General features: G+C 43.4%; 1 protein-coding gene and 1 long non-coding RNA gene across 5 annotated transcripts in view; one reads left to right on the forward strand and one right to left on the reverse strand.

Moving 5' to 3' along the window:
* FGD3 (FYVE, RhoGEF and PH domain containing 3) overlaps positions 1 to 3640 on the reverse strand; it is a 110763-nt gene extending 107123 nt beyond the window's left edge. The window contains exon 1 of one of the 3 annotated variants that reach the window (XM_028719019.2): positions 3134 to 3640. In XM_028719019.2, the coding sequence (XP_028574852.2) occupies positions 3134 to 3146 (13 nt within the window). In that variant the 5' untranslated portion in view covers positions 3147 to 3640. The remainder of the gene's footprint in view (positions 1 to 3133) is intronic. The other 2 variants (XM_028719017.2, XM_028719018.2) reach the window with 2 other exon arrangements.
* Positions 3641 to 3753: 113 nt separating this feature from the next.
* Positions 3754 to 19227, forward strand: LOC144327007 (uncharacterized). Of its 2 annotated transcripts, XR_013391975.1 has the most exons (5): positions 11346 to 11624; positions 12666 to 12782; positions 14668 to 14742; positions 16506 to 16638; positions 17878 to 19227. It is a non-coding gene; the product is annotated as an uncharacterized LOC144327007 (long non-coding RNA). The 2 variants fall into 2 exon arrangements; XR_013391976.1 differs by lacking the exons at positions 11346 to 11624; positions 12666 to 12782 and adding an exon at positions 3754 to 3834.

Genomic DNA, 19227 nt, shown 5'->3' on the forward strand with positions numbered 1-19227 from the left:
AAACCCTTTTAAATCCATCAAGGTTGGTGGCCTTTACTATATCTTGTGGTAGTTAATTTCATAGTTTTATTATGTGGTGTATGAAGAAGTACTTCCTTTTGTATTTCCTGATTCTTCCAACGTTCACCTTTATTGGATGACACTAAGTTCTAGTGTTATTGTAGAAGGAGGGGAGGACTTCTCTTTATCTACTTTCTCCACATGATATATAATTTTATAGCTCTATCATGTCCCCCTCCCTTACTCACTTTTTTTTTCGATATTAAAAAAGCCCCATAGGTTGTTCCCAAAATACAAGGTTGTCCCAACCGTCTTGGATCTTATACAGGGAACCATCAGCTGTTCTACATCATCCTCAAACCTTAAAAAAGCCCATTACATTACATTACATTACAAGTGCAGACCTATATAGAGGCTGGGACAGGCCCCAATGACTGTCAACTGGCCACCTCTTTTCTTTTTGAAAGTGGCAGAGATATGCTGGACATTGAACTTCAACATGCATTTCAGAAATAGAAACTGCGGGAAATATGAGGTTTGCATGAACAGTTTCAAATGTTCTATAAATGTGTCTCATACAGTTTTCTTCGCTCTTTTTAAAATATGCTAGATACCTTAGTAAGCCAGTGGTTGTGAACAGGAAAAGTTAAAATAGCATTACATTCACTGCAATACCTCAAACAGGTTTCTAAAAGGGCAACAAATATATGCTATACACACACACACACTAGGGGAGGAACAGCAGGTGCAAATCTGGGGCCTTGCATAGCCGAAACACCCCCAAGCTGGCTGTGCGGCTGTCCTTGTGTGTTTTATGTTAATAGTTGTTTTCATTGCTGTTGTTGTTGTTTTAATAATATCTTTTATGCACATAGAAACTAGCAAGCACCCTTAAGAGAGGAAATGGGTTCAGTGTCTACCTTAGCAATTCTAAGAGAATAACAGGTCCAAGCCTTTAAAGGTAACCCTAACCTCACAGGTCTGGTGAAATCTTTAGAACCAGCTTCAAGCACTCCTGGGATGTCTCAAGATGCAATATGCACTTGGTATACATTCCCACTGAACAAAAATTGAACGCAGCAGCTGTTCCAGTCTGCCAAATCTACCACACAATGATCCTGGCAGGCTAGATCAGCAGTCAGTTGTTAACTTGGACTTGTATCCAGGCCCTCAATGAAGAAGTTGGTTTAATGTAAGGGGAAAGAAAGAAAATAGGAGCAGCACCCAAGATGTTTGAAACTATTCACAGCATTGAAGTCTCTGTCCCAGAAAGCAAACAGATGATAGACAATTAATGAAGTGATTGAAAAGAAAGAAAGTGAACTTTTCATTGAATAAGTATACAGAGCTTCTTTTACTGTGCTTAGCTTTGGTTACTCATGTCTTCTAATATGTACTATTCTGGTTGTCCCACCTCAAACTGGACATTTATTATATTTATATCCCACCCTTTAAACCTTCAGTCTCCAACCTCAGGCACAGGGCTGGGAAAGATCCAGCTGAAACCAACCACTGAAGGAATCAATGAATTTTACAGACCAATGGTATAAAACAACTTCCTATGTTTTCTGTATCGAAAAGGCTTTCAGAGTGGCTAACCAATTAAAATAATCCATTAAAACAACGAACTTCCTAACAAAAAAACAGAACATTAAACAATCAGGGGCTAGACATTAAAAGCCAAAGCCATAAGCTAAATATTGAACATCTTCACTGTTAGGAAGCATTTGGGGCTTTTTAGCTAAAACAAAGGTAGAGATCCTGTATTATAAACGCTGTGGAGAGACTGCACAGGCTTTTATAATACCAAGTCCATTGGCTCGGTTGAGACACCAGCAGCTGCCTTTGGCTCTCCTTCAGCTGTCACCTACTAGCAACCATTTCATCATCTCTATCAGATAAGCTGAGAGACCAACTCCTTTTGGCTCCTCCTCTCCCAGAACTGTTTCCTTCCCAGCTGGTTATAAGGACTCTGCAACTGGTGCCTGATTTTGCTTTCCCCTTCTCCCTCTTCATTGTTTTCTCCTTTTATGCCTCTCTCTCTTTTAAATTGTGAATCTGAAAACGGGGGCTGTCTTGTTTTTATTCACCTGGAAGCTGCTCTGGAAGCCCTTTCTGTTGAGGAACAGAGTCAGAATGATTTAAATAAATGAATCACCCAATGGAACTGAGAGGCAGCAGGTTCAACACAGACAAAGCCAAAAGGTAGCACTTATTTACACAATGGATCTGGCTTAATGAAATCTGCCACCGCAAAGTACTGTGACAGACACTAGCTTAAATTCATTTATCAAAAGGGAGTAAACCACTCAATGGAGAGTAGCTCCATGTTCAAAACCAGTATACCTGACAGTCAAGTGCTAATGCAAAAAGGGGTTGGCACTTGCCATCATGCGCTACACTGAGAACTTTCCAAGTATCTGTGGCAAGCTGCTACTGGAAGGACAACTACAAGACTAGTCTTAACCAACATTGAATTCTTAACCATCAGGAAGGGGTCTCCCAGTATTGTTGTTTGAAAAACGTCACGAACAAACTAACCACAGGTACAATCATCATTAAGATGCACATCAATCCAATCCTTTCTAATCACACCAAGAAAGGAGGTCATGCGCCAAACTATATAAACCCCTGTCCTCTCCCTTTCTTCAACCTTCCACATTTTTCAGCAAGGTGTTTCCCTCCAAGGCAGAGCCAGAACAAACCATTTGGCGTCTACTGAATGAAATGTGGGCCGCCGGATTTATTAGCAAGCAATCCAGGCTGGTTTCAAGGAAAACGCAGGTCTGGGCAGTCGGCTGATATTAACACTTCCAGCGAAACCTTGCATGTTGGAAGTTTTAAAAAGAAAACCCATTCACTCCAGCACATTCCGCCGCCAGACAGCCAGCTCCCCCCTCGGTCAAACCTTGAGGAAAGTCTTGAAGGAGGGGGGCAGACAGAGAACAATGCAGGACTCTGGCTTCCGTGCAGTGAGATTTGGCAGTCCCAAGTCAACTTGCACGGAAAGTTTTTCCCGAGGCGCAGGGAGATGAGAAGCACATGCAAGCAGGGAGCCCTGGAAAGGGGGCAAGAGAGAGAGAGATTTAGCAACTCGCTCCCCGAGTAGCAAAAGCTGCCACCCCAAGCTCACCTTCTGGCTCCATCTCCGTTTTCAGCCCCTCAGGAGACGCGCCTCCGCAGCTTTGGACGGGCCCTGAGGCGCACGGCTGGGCTGCACAACGGCGAAGGAGGCGCCCTCAGAAGGGGACGCGGGGAGCTGCTCGCCGTCTCTCCCGCGCGCGCTTTCTTTCCGGCGCCTGCATCTCGCCCTGTGGCACCGGCCGGGAGGAGGAGGAGGAGGAAGGCGGCGGCGGCGCGCGCCTCCCGACAGGGCTGCCCGCCACCGCGGTCCCCGCGGCTCTCGCCGCACACAGGCGCCCGCCTCGCCTTCCACACCCCCTCGCCGCCGCCGCGAGCCAGGCTCGTGCGCTGCCCCGGTTGGGGGCCGGCCGACGAAGGCGTGCGGCCCGGCGGGGAGGAACGTGCCCAGCCTGCCAAGGCGCCAGGTGCAGCCGCAGCACAGAGGCTGGCGGGAGCGGGGAAAGGGGGTGGGCGCCTTTTGGGTTCAGGTTTCTTCCACTCCCCGCTCGCATCCCACAGCCGGGAAGAGCGAGAAGCCTCTTCTGGCCTCGCTAAAAGTCGGGGGGATTGTGGGTAAGAAGAAGGCCTGAGCTGCCTGGGGAGGGGAGGGGGGTCCCAACCTAGAGAAAAGTTTTGCCTTTGGTCTTTCGTTGGAGGGCAAAGAGTAGCCCCTCCGAAGCCTGGCGCAGCAAAAGCAACAAGGGTCTTGTGGTAAGACTCTGTTGTTCTTTTGAGATAAAACAACGAATATTCCTCAGTGTTCTGCACTCTTGGAGTAACTTGGGGGAGGGAGTCTTACTGCCAGGTCTTCTGCCAAAATGCCTGCCTATGAGAGGTGAAGCAAAGTGATAACACCTGGCAAATATTTGAGGAATGGGTGCCCTGGGCAGGGCCAGACCAATCATTATTTTATATTGTTTACTTATTTACAGTGGTGCCTCTGGATGCGAACGGGATCCGTTGCAGAGCCCTGTTCGCATCCAGAAGCGAACGCAACCCGCGGGTTGCAATTTGCTGCTTCTGCGCATGCACGTGATGTCATTTTGACCGTTTGCGCATGCGCGAGCGGCAAAACCTGGAAGTAACACGCTCCATTACTTCCAGGTTGCCGCAGCGCACAACCTGAAAATACTTATCCCGAAGCTACTTTAACCTGAGGTATGACTGTATTCAAATGTGCTCATCATTGTCTGCACAATCCCAGAACAAGAAGCACTAAAACAATGCACATTAGTTCATTTAAATCTAGCTTATTATGTAAACAGTCAATGCCCTAACAACATAAATACATCAGCTGAGCAAGGGGCGCCACTCGAATAAGCAGCATTGACTGAAGATTGAACTGGCCGTCACTTTCTGTAGGGTTGCCATATTTCAAACTGAAAATCTGAGCAGAAAAGTTGTTGAGCTATTTCTATCGAACAACAGCACTGCTGGCATGGGCTGCCATACATCCGATTTTTCCTGGACATTTTATCAATTTCCACCCGGACACTGCTGCCGACGTATGGACAACCCTACCTTCTGAAGTGAGGAGGCATAAGCCCATGAGGTGCCCCGTGACATCTCTGTGCCTTGGTGATGGTGCTGATGGGTACTAGATGCACCCTGAAAAGTATTTCCCACTACCACTTTTAAGTTCCTAGCTTTCAGTCACAGTACGTTAAGGTATGTACATACAACTGGCAGCAATGAAACTGCTAGCACATTTTCAAAGCCAAGCAGTGTCCAGTATGGTTTCAAATTGGATGGGAGACTGTGTGTTGTGATGCTTGCATAGCAGTGGATTAGACTAGACACAGCTGTACAGCTGCAAACAAAACATTTTAAGTGTGTTTTAAGTGCAATATACAATGTGACACTAGATGGAGATGGTGAGCTTTATGGAAAATTCAATGCATTTTTAAAAACACTTTTTAAAAAGCATTTTCAGAACTTTTTTTTTATATGTGTGTAGACTCCACCTAGATGACCCTCAGGGTCCCTTCCAACTCTACAATTCTATTATTTGAACATGGATTTAAGTACTTGCTCCCCTAAAATAGTCCTGGCCATCACTTTGCTTCCTCAAATTGTCTTGCTCTGGCATCCTAGTGTATATCTGTACTAGAAAAGAAAGAGGGATATCTGATCCTAAACAACAGGGTCACATCCACACCATACATTTAAAGCATATGACTCCCTGCAAAGAATCCTGGGAACTGTAGTGAAGTGTTCTGGGAACTGCATTCTTTGGGGGTAGCCAAGTGCTTTAAATGTATAGGTTGGATGTGACCCATAGCACTTGAACCCACACTTCTCACACGCTTGTATCACCTTTGACTCCCTTGTCATCCAAGTGTTCTGCCACCTCCCTTGCCAGTCTCTTGCTGCCTACCAATGTAATTAAAGTGCGTTTTTTATGCTTATCTTTTTTGTTTTTAGCAATGCACTCCTTGAATTTTTCTTATGCATTCCTTCTTGTCTGCTTTCATTCCTTTTGCCAAAGCTGGTCTTCTCTTTTCTTCTCATTTGAACAAGGCTTCCATTTTTTAAAGGGTGCCTTCTTGCCTCTAATAGTCTCAGGATGATAATGGAGAAACTCGTAGCAATTAATTAGATTAAAATTATGTGCCAGATTAGAGAGAGACATGTTGGGTCGGATAAACACATGTGTGTGTGTGTGTTTGTTTGTTTGTTTGTTTGTTTGTTTGTTTAAAGTTGTTGTTTTTTTTACCCTGCTTCTTCGGCCAAAAAGGGTTGCAGTTCAGGTTACAAGACATAGGTCGTTACAAGCATAACGACAAAATGGGGGGGGGGTCCTTTGAGAGAGCAGATGGTCAAGTGGCAGAGCTGGAGGACTAAAGGTGACAAGAAAGTGTGGTTTGGGTCATAAGAGTAGTTAGATGCTGTGGGGAGGACCCGAGCTTTGAAGGTAAGGACAAGGGATTTATGCTGGATCCAGGAGTGGACAGAAAGCTTTGTTGTTGTTTAGTCGTTTAGTCGTGTCCGACTCTTCGTGACCCCCTGGACCAGAGCACGCCAGGCACTCCTGTCTTCAGAAAGCTAGTGTTGGGATTTAAGGTTGGGTATCATGGGAACAGAGCAACAAGGAAAATGCATTATTTTGCCATGATATCTGCTGTTTTTTATGAGCAAATGCTTATACGGTGCTATTTTTCAAGAAAAAGAGGTGCCGGAACTCATTATGAACGCCACCCTTGGTTTTTTTAACAATGGCAATGGGCACCCACCTGAGAGGTTGCAGAACTGAGTTCTGGCAAGTTCCGGCTTGGGGGGGGGGGGCTGTGCTTATACATATAGGAATGACATAACAGCTTTGTAGGACCAGGCGTAAAGTGTATTTCCTGTGTTTGGTTTCTTGGAGAGGAGAAGGGGATGCTTATCAGTGTGGCAATACCATTAATTCTGGAAAGCCAGTGTGGAATTAAAAGGAGGCTTATGTATCTCATTGATGAAAGAACAGGGTTGATGATCTTTCAGTGCTTGTGGTTTCCTTTAAGCTGCCCCAGGAAACACTACAAAACCTGGGTGGGGAGGGGAGGAGGGGGAGGAGTTCAGCTCCAGTGCTCCTTAACTAATGTGGTTTGAATTTTATTTGCCTCCCAAGGCAAAATGTAAGGCTCATCTATTACTCATTGCTGCCATCTAATATTCTGCAGTAGAGTTGACATTACAAATCACATCAGAAAAGAGAACCTGCCAGAATGACTAAAAATTTAGGTTATACTTAATAAATCGTAGTCTCTGGCAGCTAATGAAAATGCAAATAATCACGGAGAAGCAGTGTTATTCCTCTAGGGAAAAAGGACTTAAGCATTCATATACAACACCAACTATATATTTTCTTAGTAAGCAGTGTCAAAATACCCTTTAAAAACTACACTTCATGGTACTTCCTGTGTATTAGGATTCCACATCTGTCATGTCGACCATTCTTTGGAGTATATTTCATGCAGGTAGGTGTTACAAGTTTCTGTTATGATTTTCCACTTCTTCAGCAATGATTTGACAAACAGCTCAGTCCTAATCATGTTTTGTCACTGAGTTAAGTGAGACATTTCCTGGTACTTCCCATCTCGCAATTAGAGCTGGAGATAATAGAATCTGTGGTATGTGATACTTGATTTGAGGTTAGCATTGTAAACACAGTATTTCCAGTAAACGAGGATAGCTGCTTTAGTTCAGATTTTATTTTTCAGTCTCTGGTGCAAAATGAAATATTTTAATGTGGAGCTTTTCTTCATTGTCTCCTTACTCCACAAGAGCAGCAACACACATAATTCTGACCATAATGCATTGATATTGATCCAGAAGGAAAACATTTTGTGCACAGTTCTGTTCTTCCTGGTGGTGTGCTTTTCACATTACTGAAGATTCCCAAAATATGCTCATGATAAATAAATCTATACATATAAATTCCTCTGCATTTTATGAGTCATCAGAGACTATAAACCACAACATCTGAAAGTAGATAGTTTCTCCTGACACAATTTTCATTTAAGAGATATGTGTTTCATTCACTGCTGTATGAGGTAATCCTTAGGGTGACCCTCATGTGCGTTTGCCATCATATGATACTCTACTGAATGTACAAAGTGCTTCCTTTGTGCAACAGCTCCCTATTTATAAATGGCAGGATTTTAAATTAGAACCCACTTCCTTAAACAAGAATTTTTCTCATGAAGATGAATTAAAATTGTTGTACCCTGATTATTTATGAACTTTGCTACTGAAGTTCTTTGGACTAAGATCCTATCACATGTAAACAAACAGCAAAGCAGTGAATTACAATTATGCCACAAATGGGAAGCACAGTTACACTTACACCAAACTCTATGATGTTATTCTGGATGCAGAAAACTGAAATGTATACTAAGAAATGGCTTTTAGATTGCAAGTTTATAATAACTCATTGTCAAGCAGTCTATAACTCAGGAAACAGATATGGCTGGGGCTAGAGGAATAGGCTGGAAAAAATACTACAGCAACTGCTTGCTATTAAGACTTCCTGGGTAAGTCTAAACACAGGTCCCCTGAATCAAGCAACACACACAGTTCTCTGCCCACAAAGCTGTCCTATTCATTTAAATGCAGAGAGATGGTTCACATGTCCACAATTCACACATACGTTTCGGCTACCTTTATTGGAATTCATGGAGCAGCTCACCTGTGCACAAGCTCCAAGGGTACATGAGCACACAACTAGATCAGTAGGGTGCACTTGTATGAACTGCTGCCACAGTTCAAACATAACAGAAAGATAAAAGGACAGTTAAGGCTCTGTTACTGTGTGCAGCCTTATTCTGATTCAGTCCCATTCAATGCAGTGGGATTTCAGCCTAACGGGGATGTTTGCCCTTAGCACAAGTATTATGTTTTTACTTCAAACAGCAAGTGGCAACGTCTCAAAATGACCTAAACATTTTGATCTGTAAAGCACTCAAATGCTCTGGTTTGTTTGTAAAATATTTTTGTTTTGTTTTTATTTTGTTTTCAGGAAACAGCTGACTTGAGCAGGTTTTTTGTGTTAATAATGTTTTTCTTTGCCATAAGTTAATACTTCTGATGATGCCCTTCACAAATAGCCTATTTCAAGGAACTTGCTGGCGGCTCTTCCTGTGTATGCAACCGTGTGTGTGTGTGTGTGTGTATACAATACTCAAAGAGAATAAAAGCTTCCTGAGGTAAATTAGGCAGAGAAAGCAGTCAATTAGCCTTACATCACATGGCAGGCTTCATCATTAACTTCGGTAGTCTAGTCACTTCACCACACACTGTGGTCACACTGACATTGCTGCTGTTACTGCAAAACTCATTGCTGCATAGCAGGTTTTCAACCTTTTTGAGTCCACAGCTCCCTTGACCAACTACATTCTTTCTGCAGCATCCCTGTGAAGCTTAGGAGCCCAGTTGTGTCACCCCTTGCCTGCAGAGCTGGCAGCCCTTCACCCCTTTTCAAGCACAGTCCCTTGTGGAGTGTTCCCTCAGCCACCCCTGGTCTCTGAGCTGTCCCCCTTGCCCAAAGAGAAGTGCCTCCTCACACTGCCCCACAGGGGCCTGGGAAGCACCCCCTGGCCAACCCCAGAGGCACCACTTGCCTGCAGAGCTTGTAGCTGGGACTGCTGCAACAAACAGCTATGCAAGCCTTTGGGAGACAGAGACATGAGAGGGCATCAGAGAAGGGAGGGAAGGAAAGAGGGACAGAGGCCAGTGTTGCCCGCCGCACCCCTGACCATCATTCAAGGCACCCCAGGGTGCCACAGCACACTGGTTGAAAGCCACTGCTGTATAGTATCAGGCTTAGACTCATTAGGAGACCAGCAGGGGGAGTACTTTTCTTCCTTACTGGAGCACTCACAGCCAGGCTAGTGGCATACATTAGTAAGATTTCTATCACTGGAATATGAAAGGGGTGTTGCCTTTAGACATTATTCCTTAAGAGCTTTGGGGTGTGCACCCATATTTTTTTATTGATTATTTCAATGAAGGAAGAAGGGAGTGGTGGTATGGGAAACAACAAGACAAATAAATAAGGACAAGGAAGAGGCACAGAGGCAAAAAGCCAACATGACGACCACAACAAAAGTGGTCAAGAACCAAAAAAGATAGATTTTTCCCACAGAGAAGAAGACCTGTGCCAAGTTGACCAGAGCAGGACAGATCAGGATGACCAAGGGCTGGGTGACTCCTCTTTCTCCTTGTTTGTGCACCACACAAGCAGCCCCTCACTCCCATGGATCTCTCTGCAAAAGGTGGCCAGCAAAGCTCCAGTGGAGACAAGAGTCACGAGACAGTGACAGGCACAGGCAGAAGAAAAAGGCTGGAATGAATCCTGCAGAGGAGGAAGTTCCTCTTCCTCCGTTATTGCTGCTGCTGGAGCCAATCACCAGAGACAGATGCAGGCAGAAGCTGCAGATCTGTTCCAGCCTTTTTATTTTTCCTGCAACCCTCTGCTTCCCTTAATCCCCCCTCCCCCTTAAACAAAGGGGGGGTCTGCCTGAGCATTAGAGTGTGGCTGACACACCTCATGTGCACATCTATGCTTCAGAGTAATGTATGACTGTACAATAAAGAACATACAGGGTGTGCTTTTCAGGGCTCCAGAAGGCCTCAAACAAGTGCTGTCCAGGCCTCCCCAGAGGAGGGGAACTTTCCCTGCTACTCTGAGCAGCTTGCAGTCTTGCTGGCAAGTCTTGCATATGTTGGTGGGGTGTGAGATTGCTCCCTAACTCTAGAATTCCCTCTCTTTAGAGGCATGCATGGAGAAATTGTTGTTGTCCTCCACTACACACCTCTCCAGCAACCACCAGGAAAGTTATCTTCCTCTGATGTTAATATATGGGCAGATGGATGGAAGACAATGCATTCTCAAAGATATCATGCGTTCTCAAAAATGGCATTAGAGACCTCTTTGTCATGAAAATACTCTTGTTTACTGTACTTCTGTTGTTAACAAACCACTTTGACATTTATTTGTTTAAGCACACCTGGACAATGCTAAGCATTCTTGTATATGCAGTCCTTGTTGTCTCCTCTACCCTCTTATTTACCATCAAAGCAAATATTTGATCATCTATCACATCTGCTGCCTCTGCTCTTCAGAGCGACAGTGGTGAGCCAAGCAATTGGCTGCTTCAAGGCCAAAGGCAGGTGGTCACACAAATATAATTTAGATTATAGTGATGACCAATATAGATGGCAGCTGGTGATGCCTTCCTGCTGAACTACTGAGATCAAGAGGAGAAAAATACAGATGAGGTCTCATCCTTGCCATTACACACAGCACTAGCTCACACATATGATGCTATAATTTCATGCCGATAACCATCCCTCATCGCTGAAATAATAATAACAGTACAACCCTAAGCATTCTGACTGAGCCTCTTGGCCTTGCCAATCAGAAGGTTGGTGGCTCAAATCCCTGTGATACGGTGAGCTCCCGTTGCTCTGCCCCAGCTCCTGCCAACCTAGCAGTTCGAAAGCACACCTGTGTGAGTAGATAAATAGGTTCCGCTGCGGTGGGAAGGTAAATGACATTTCCGTGCGCTCTGGTTTCCGTTACAGTGTTCTGTTGCACCAGAAGCGATTTAGTCATGCTGGCCACATGACATGGAAAGCTGTCTGTGGACAAACGCCATCTCCCTTGACCTGAAATCAAAATGAGCGCCACAACCCCATAGTCGCCGTTGACTAGACTTAACCATCCAGGGGTCCTTTATATTTAGCTTTTTTACACTCTAGTAAAATGTTTAGGTTTCAGTGTAAACATCTTTTTTTAAAAGCTTTGGTTAGTAGCTAGTTTTTCTGGATGGCTACTATGGGAGGACAGAGTTCATAGACTTGCATCGAGTTCTGTTAGTATAGCTGCCAATTTCTTTTCTTTAACTCTAGGTAACAGGGAAGGAGGCGAAGCTTCTCATATGGTCAGATTTGGCCTGGGACCCCAGTTGATGATCCCTCCCTTAAATATTGTATACAAGGGATAAAGGATTTATGAGGTGAGCCTATCCCACACTGTAGCAATGAAGAACTTTTTACAGGCCTTCTGTTTGTTTGCTGTATCGGATTAACATATTTAAATAAAATAATAAAAGTTGGGCAGATGAAGCAAAGTTCCTTTGTAGGCTGGAAAGCAGAAGCTTTGAAGTCTAGCTCTAGTTCATCAGCTGATTTTCTACGCCCAAGAGGCAAGCAGCACACACATGATATCCAGAGATTTTATATAATTTAAGAAAGGCATAAATGATGCCAGATACAGTATTTGTTAGCTTGCCAATATTTATAGCAACTCACAGAAGCAGGGCAACTACTGTAGGCCACAGAAAATACATACAGTGGTACCTCGGGTTAAGTACTTAATTCGTTCCGGAGGTCCGTTCTTAACCTGAAGCTGTTCTTAACCTGAAGCATCACTTTAGCTAATGGGCCTCCTGCTGCTGCCGCACCACTGGAGCATGATTTCTGTTCTCATCCTAAAGCAAAGTTCTTAACCAGAGGTACTAGTTCTGGGTTAGCGGAGTCTGTAACCTGAAGCGTATGTAACCTGAAGCGTAGGTAACCCGAGGTACCACTCTACTTTCTTCCTTGGATTGTACACTCTAAATACAGTGGGGAATAATATCCGATATCAGCTAAATGGATTTCTGCTTATGCAGCAAGACTTCTCCTTCTCTTCCCCCAAGCACCTTCCCAAGACACACACACACAAACACACACCAGTCTCTTTCAGAGGGTCCTCCCTTCTCCAGAGAATTCTGCTGGCTAACATCTAGTGAACATTACACAAAAGCAAGTTTAAATTGAAAACAACACATGAAGAGCTGTGGCCCAGAACTTCATTAATACCCTGTGGAACCATCATATATTTGTTTAGATGCATGCAAGGGTCCATGCTTGAAAAAAATGCCTCACCCTTTAAAAACCAAAATCCCAGGTATTACCAGTTTAAGAAAGATGTGCATCTCAGAAGATTGCATGGTCCTATTGGAAAAAACCATACACAAATAACAACCTTTTTTTTCTTTTTCTTTTTGGCAAAGGAAACATTTCTTCTGAGACACAGTGGAGGATGAGGGTGCAGTGAGGAGTCAAGTGCCCCAAATGGAAGGGAATTTAATACAGCTGCTTGACTTCTCCATCTACTTGCATTGATTGTTGTAAGACTATTTTGTGCAGTACTACCATCTAGTGGTCCCTTTGTAGCATGTCTTCTAATTATTTTTAATTCTTTAATTCATTGCATAGGAATGTTTCCTTGAATTCCTCGCTAGTATTAAAAAGTACCTAGCAGTTTCTGCATGGAAGAGAGCCATCCACAGTTAAGTAGCTGTTCACCCCCTTCTTTCCAATAGTAATCCTGTGCCATTAAACCATAGCAGCAGGAGGCCGTAACCTAACCAGGGCAGCTTTTCTCAATACAGGTAGGGCTGCAGTGGAGAAAAATGACAAACCAGGTCCTGAAGACCTGCTAAGTAAAAGTGTTATTACTTACTTAAATTAGCAACACCAGCACTCAAGGCATTGTGTGCTGCTGAGCTCAGTTGTTGCATTTTGGCCCTTCTGTGTCTCCTTCCTTGGAGGGAGTGATCCCCCTCATCATTATGTATTATCATGTATTATGCCTGCTTCCAGATTGGTACCACACTACTGGCTGGCACATAATTCAGATATTATTTTTGTTCTTTGCCCCCTGATACAGGGAGGTGTGTTCCTTGATAACCTTGCTTCCATGGCAAGTGTTTTGTGTGTTGTCCTCAACTCTGGGTCCTGTTCTTCTCCCTCCAGTCACATGGTGCTACTATTGATGTTCTAGTCCCTGTTCTGTTGGGTTCTGTGTGTTCTTACCCAGGAGTTAAGATCTGTGGGTGAAGTCCCTTCTTACTCAGGGACTTGTGAGAAACTGTTCTCAGCTGCAGCACTTCTGCCATCTTGTCACCTCTGTTGATAATTAGACACCAGGTCCAAGTGTGACTCATTACTCAAGCTTTTGAAGCCTAACTTTGAGTTATCACTGCCACACAACTTAAAAGTTGGGTATATGGAGTTCATGTATTTTCCCGTTTTTATTGTATATGGTCATTTAATCAGTAGCTACTCTGAGATCTTTAGAATAAATACATTTAGAAACAGAAGAAAGGATCCCTCTGCTAAATGCTACATCATAGCAACCCTGAATTCAAGGGCCAAATATTCGTCATCTATGTACTCAGTATGCTTTGTAAAAGACAGAGTAAAGCAGAGAAAAGTTAAAAAGGTAAAGGTAAAGGGACCCCAGACCATTAGGTCCAGTCGTGACCAACTCTGGGGTTGCAGCGCTCATCTGGCTTTATTGGCCGAGGGAGCCGGCGTACAGCTTCCGGGTCATGTGGCCAGCATGACTAAGCGAACCAGAGCAGCGCATGGAAATGCCATTTACCTTCCCGCCGGAGCGGTACCTATTTATCTACTTGCACTTTGACATGCTTTCAAACTGCTAGGTTGACAGGAACATGGACCGAGCAACGGGAGCTCACCCAATCGGGGGGGATTTGAACCGCCAACCTTCTGATCGGCAAGTCCTAGGCTCTGTGGTTTAACCCACAGCGCCACCCGCATCCCTAAAGCAGAGAAAAGTTACGTGAGAATAATTGTCCAAGGGCAGTGAGCAGAAAAGCACACCTCCTGACAGCCTATTTATAATTGCATTCAGATCCCCTACCTGCACTAGATGTCAGGCAAGCACAAAAGTTGACTGGTTTTAGGTGCTTGCTGAAGAACTGGGCTGCAATCTAACTTCTGAGTAGACATAGTGAATATTGTAGTGTTCTGCGTTTTCTAAACATTCGCTTCTGTAATTATCTAGCTCACAGTGTTTTAATTTTGTTACTGTGGATTTTCTGGTGGGGTGTGTGTGTTCTTGTACAGCATGGTTCTTATTTAATTGTTGTAAACCACCTGGAGTTTTCCATGAAGAAGGATATATATTATTATTTTTTTAAAAAATGAAATAAAAATAGTCCCAAGTTTGATAAGAGCAGCTCTACTTTTCCTTTTCATCTGCAGGTGTGGCAGTGGATGTGCTGCACTGTTGTCTTGCCTCGGTAATGTACTGGATGAGAGGGAACAAACTGAATCCAGGTAAGATGGAGGTACTGTTTGTAGGTGGTTCCCTAGACTGGATGGGTGGCGGTTGCCTGCTCTTGAGGGGTTCCACTCACTCTGAAGGAGTGGGTACATAGCTCAAGGGTACTTCTATATCCTCTGCTGTTGCTTGAGGCTCACTCAGGTGGCATCGGTGGCACAGAGTGCCTTCCATCAGTTTCAGCTGGTGGCTCAGCTACACCCCTATTTGGACAGGTATAGTTTAACTTCTGTCATCTATGCTCTGATAACCTCTAGGTTAGATTACAGCAACATGTTATACATTGGGCATCCTCTGAAGATGATTCAGAAACTTTAGCTGGTGCAGAATTCAGTGGCTAGGTTGTTCATCAGGGCAATGAGGTATGAGCATATTACAATGGATCCTGGCCCAACTGCACTGGCTGTCAATTAGTTTCCAGGCTCAATTCAAAGTGAGGTTTTCACCTATAAAGGACCACAATTCCTCAAGGACCATCTCTTCCCATATGAACCAACCTGGAACCTCCACTGTGAGAGGTCTGGAGGGTGGCAACATGAGAACAGGCCTTTTCTGTGGTGGCTTCCCACTTGTAATTTCTCTCCACAGAGAGGTTCACCAGCGCCTTCTTACATATCTTTAGGTGCCAGGTGAAAATGTTTTTCTTTAACCAGGACTTTGGCTGATCAACATTCTATGCCCTTTTAAATGTGTTTGTGGGATGGGGGTTATTGTTTTTTCCTTGTTTTATTGTGTATTTTGGGTTCTATGTTGTGAACTACCCCCTGATCTTCAGATGAAGGGCAGTATACAAAATCAATCAATAATAATAATAATAATAATAATAATAATAATAATAGTCCTTTTATTCCCACTTACTCAAATTTAAGTCTAGGCTGGGAAACAATGGTGTGAGCTTCACTACTAAACTTTGTTTTACTGAGCTGTTTTTTATTCTTATATTATTTTGTTGTTTGTTTCTGAACTGCCTTTCTACTTTTTGAAATGGAAAGTGGTATATACTTGGTTTTAACAAATAGTCAATCAACAGGGAATTTATTTTTTTAACATCCATACCCAATACTGTATCAAATAGAGGAAGGTGACTCCCATGTTTATGGCCCCCTGTATAAAATGAAAAACATGTACGGTGATTCATTCACACAGAGAGACTCGCTCCACTTTTCACCTAAAAATATCTTAGAAAAAGCAAGCCAGATGTGGCATCTGAGTAAGAAGCAAACAGGATACACAGGAAGGAAAACCTAGAGGAGAAAGAGGCTTCAGGTATCACATTCCCTGTATAGATAGCCCTGCTGTCATTGGTTGTGATAAAGAGCAGTTGCAGAAAGAGGAGATGTCAGGAAGTGGTTCTGTCAAAGTGCCCAGAATAGCCAATAAATTTGCAGAAGGTGATAATGACACTTGTCTAGGCTAACAGGAATAAACTGCTAGCAGGGCCTGAATTGTTGCTATGCTAGTGCTGGTACGTTTATGACACAAGGACATTGAGGGATAATAATGCACTCTGTGCAGTATGGAGGACATACACGCGCATGCAAAATTATTTTTGAAGATTTAGTTGTGAAGGTTTTGTTTTCCTGTTTATGGGTTTTATACAACCTGAGGTACCTTTTTCTTTTGAGGAGAGAACAACGCAGTTAATCTCTTTCATGAATAAGCGTATCTGTCAATATGATTTAAAAACAAAATAAATAACCTTGGGTGAAGATGTCTTACAACCATTTAATTTGTTTATCATATTTTGTATTTACTACAGTGGCTCTGGCTTGGCTTTTTTCCAGCTCTGCAACCTGGGGTCTTCTGACTTTCAGCGACGGGACACATTCCTCCTGGGGAACTAGAAGCCGTGTGGACCACATGTCAACAGTGAGCAGGAACCAAAGGCAAAGGTGAGCAGGATTGCAGCTCTTACTATTGTACAGAAGGCTACAGTCCAGCTAGCTGTGTCTTCTTCTACCCAGGCAAACAAGAGGCATTAGCTTAGTTCAAGGGCCAGGTAAAAGCATTGGATAGGGCATAGAGCAGCACCAGGAAGGAATGTGGTCTGGGAGGTACACGACATGGCTAGCCCTGAGGGCCAGAGGGGCCTGCTCAGGCTCCATCCAGCCCCAGGCCTGAGGTTCTCCCACTACTGCTTTCGCTGGAGATGACAGGAAGTGAACCCAACACCATTGCAATGCAAGGAACGTGCTCTGTCTCCAAGCCACGGACTCTCAACCTGCAGCCCAGCTGAAACAATTGTTTTATGTGGCTTCAGGGCTTTTTAGATGGAGCTCACCAGAACTCAGTTCCGGCACTTCTCAGGTGGGCACCATTGCCATTCAAGGGAGTTCACGGTGAGTTCCAGCACCTTTTCCTAAAAAAAAAAAAAAAAAAAAAAAGCACTGGGTAGCTTACTTTTTGCAAGCCAGACTCCAAAGCCGCAGACCCTATTTTTAGAAAGCCCAGCCCACAATCTGCAATATCTCCAAATTTATTATCTTCTTTACAGTATATGGTTGTTGTGAGAACTGCAGATAGCAAAACTCTACAATGCCAGATAAAATAACCTAGTAATAGGGATTTATGTGGAATTAGAAGTAAAAGAAAATGGAGTGCCAAGATTTCAGATGGAAACAAGAGCAGGGGGAAATCACTCTCAAATCGTGTGGCAGTTTTAAAACATCCCAAAGGATGAATCTTTGTCTGTCAGTCCATTTTGCCCCTGCCTTTTAACACATTTTTTAAGTCTATCTCCACTGGATCACTACATTTGGCATTGGAAAGGATTATGGTGGTGGTCTGATTCTAGTTCTGTATAGCCCAATTCCACCATATTTACTTGAAAATAAGCATCACTGTCTTAACCGCAGATTGCTAGTTCCACTATCTGTATTGGACGGGTTGAGAACTATCCTTCAAGGACAATGTAGTCACAGCATATCTAAGAAGAGACAATAAACAAGACAGTGTGGCTGCAAAACATGGCGTCATACTGCCTATTTTTACTCCACTTATCTCATGAAGCTTCAAAGCAGCTTATAATAAATAATACAGTGAAAATGTTTCTGACACAAATGAACACACAAAGGTGGCTGTCTTCCACTTGATGTGTTTTCTTTCTCCTTTTTATTGGTTTCCTCCTTCAGCGACAGGGCTGTCAACTTGGTTTGCTGCTCTGAAGAACTGCCCTCTCACCTGTCTATGTCACTTCAGACAGAAATGGTGTTCCATATTTGGAGATATTTGAAAATGAGTGTTGGAAGGCTGCACAAGTGGAAGGGAGGCTGAAACCCTCTGCATTCTTTGCCAGCTTCAGATTGTTCCTCACCCTCCATACTAAGAAGTTCTAATATTAACTGTGCATCTAATTTAATATCATCTATGCCTAATATTATGTGCAAATGTACTAGGGAAATAGTACAGGGCTGGTTGCAGATTGTAGATACAAAGCAATGAAGGTTGCCCAGTATGTTCAAAGGATGCGCTTAACTAGGACTTTGTGGCACAGCCCAACCTATGGCTTTTATCACTTTTGTGATGTCATGGTAGCTGGGTGCATTGTTTCTGGGTAGAAATGTTGCCCATGAGTGCTGGTTCCTTTATAATATCTAGGTAGTGTTGCACTTACTGCCAAAATGAATTCACTTTTTACACCCTCTTAGGCAAGAGAATGCATCACTGCTGCCATCTCCCTTTCAGAGTCAGGAAAGTGGGCTACAGAAAGTCCATATTCTTCCGCAATGTGGCATGCCAGGAAGGCAAATAATTCCAGCATTCCCTGAAGTTAACAAAACAGTTATGGAATTCAGCAGCTCAACAGATCAGTCACCTAGTTCTTTTAAACTCCGTCTTGCTCTCATCACAAATGTCTACACTATAATTCGATTTTATTTTTTTTGTCTGTGAAGAGCGTCACTATAGGCAGGCAACAAGGACTCAGCATTAAATTGTTGATTGTTCATGACAGGTGGGAGTAAGTGTTAGGTTAATAGAAGGTTCCTTGCCCTGAGATTAAGCAGAGCAACATCTGTCAGGCGGAACTTCTACCCTTTGCAAAGATCCAAGCTTGTAAGCCCTTGTTTAACAACAATAATCAGACCTGCATCTAAAATCAAACCCTTAATAGTGTTATTACTGATGACACCCTTCCTTTTGCTTCATGTAAACCTGAAACGCCCAATTCAACATAAGAAAGGGAGAGAGAAAATGTGTGCCAAGATAAATAGGTATTGTTTTTGATGTGGACTAAATGTTTCTCCTGATGAACTATTTTATTAACAGGTACATTGATTTAGATTTGCTATGACGGCTGCTGGAATAAATCCATACAATAAATCCTTTTCTGTTCCATATCCAAAAGCAGAAAGGCTTGTTTTTTTATACAAATTATATTGGATCAACAATAAAGATCTGTTATCAAGAAGCTTGGTTCAGCTGATACTTTCCATACGTTCCCAAACTATGTGTGTGGTTTGCTTTTGCTCTGAGTAATGAGA

The sequence above is a fragment of the Podarcis muralis genome, chromosome 2 (genome assembly GCF_964188315.1).
Source record: "Podarcis muralis chromosome 2, rPodMur119.hap1.1, whole genome shotgun sequence".
NCBI lineage: Eukaryota > Metazoa > Chordata > Lepidosauria > Squamata > Lacertidae > Podarcis > Podarcis muralis.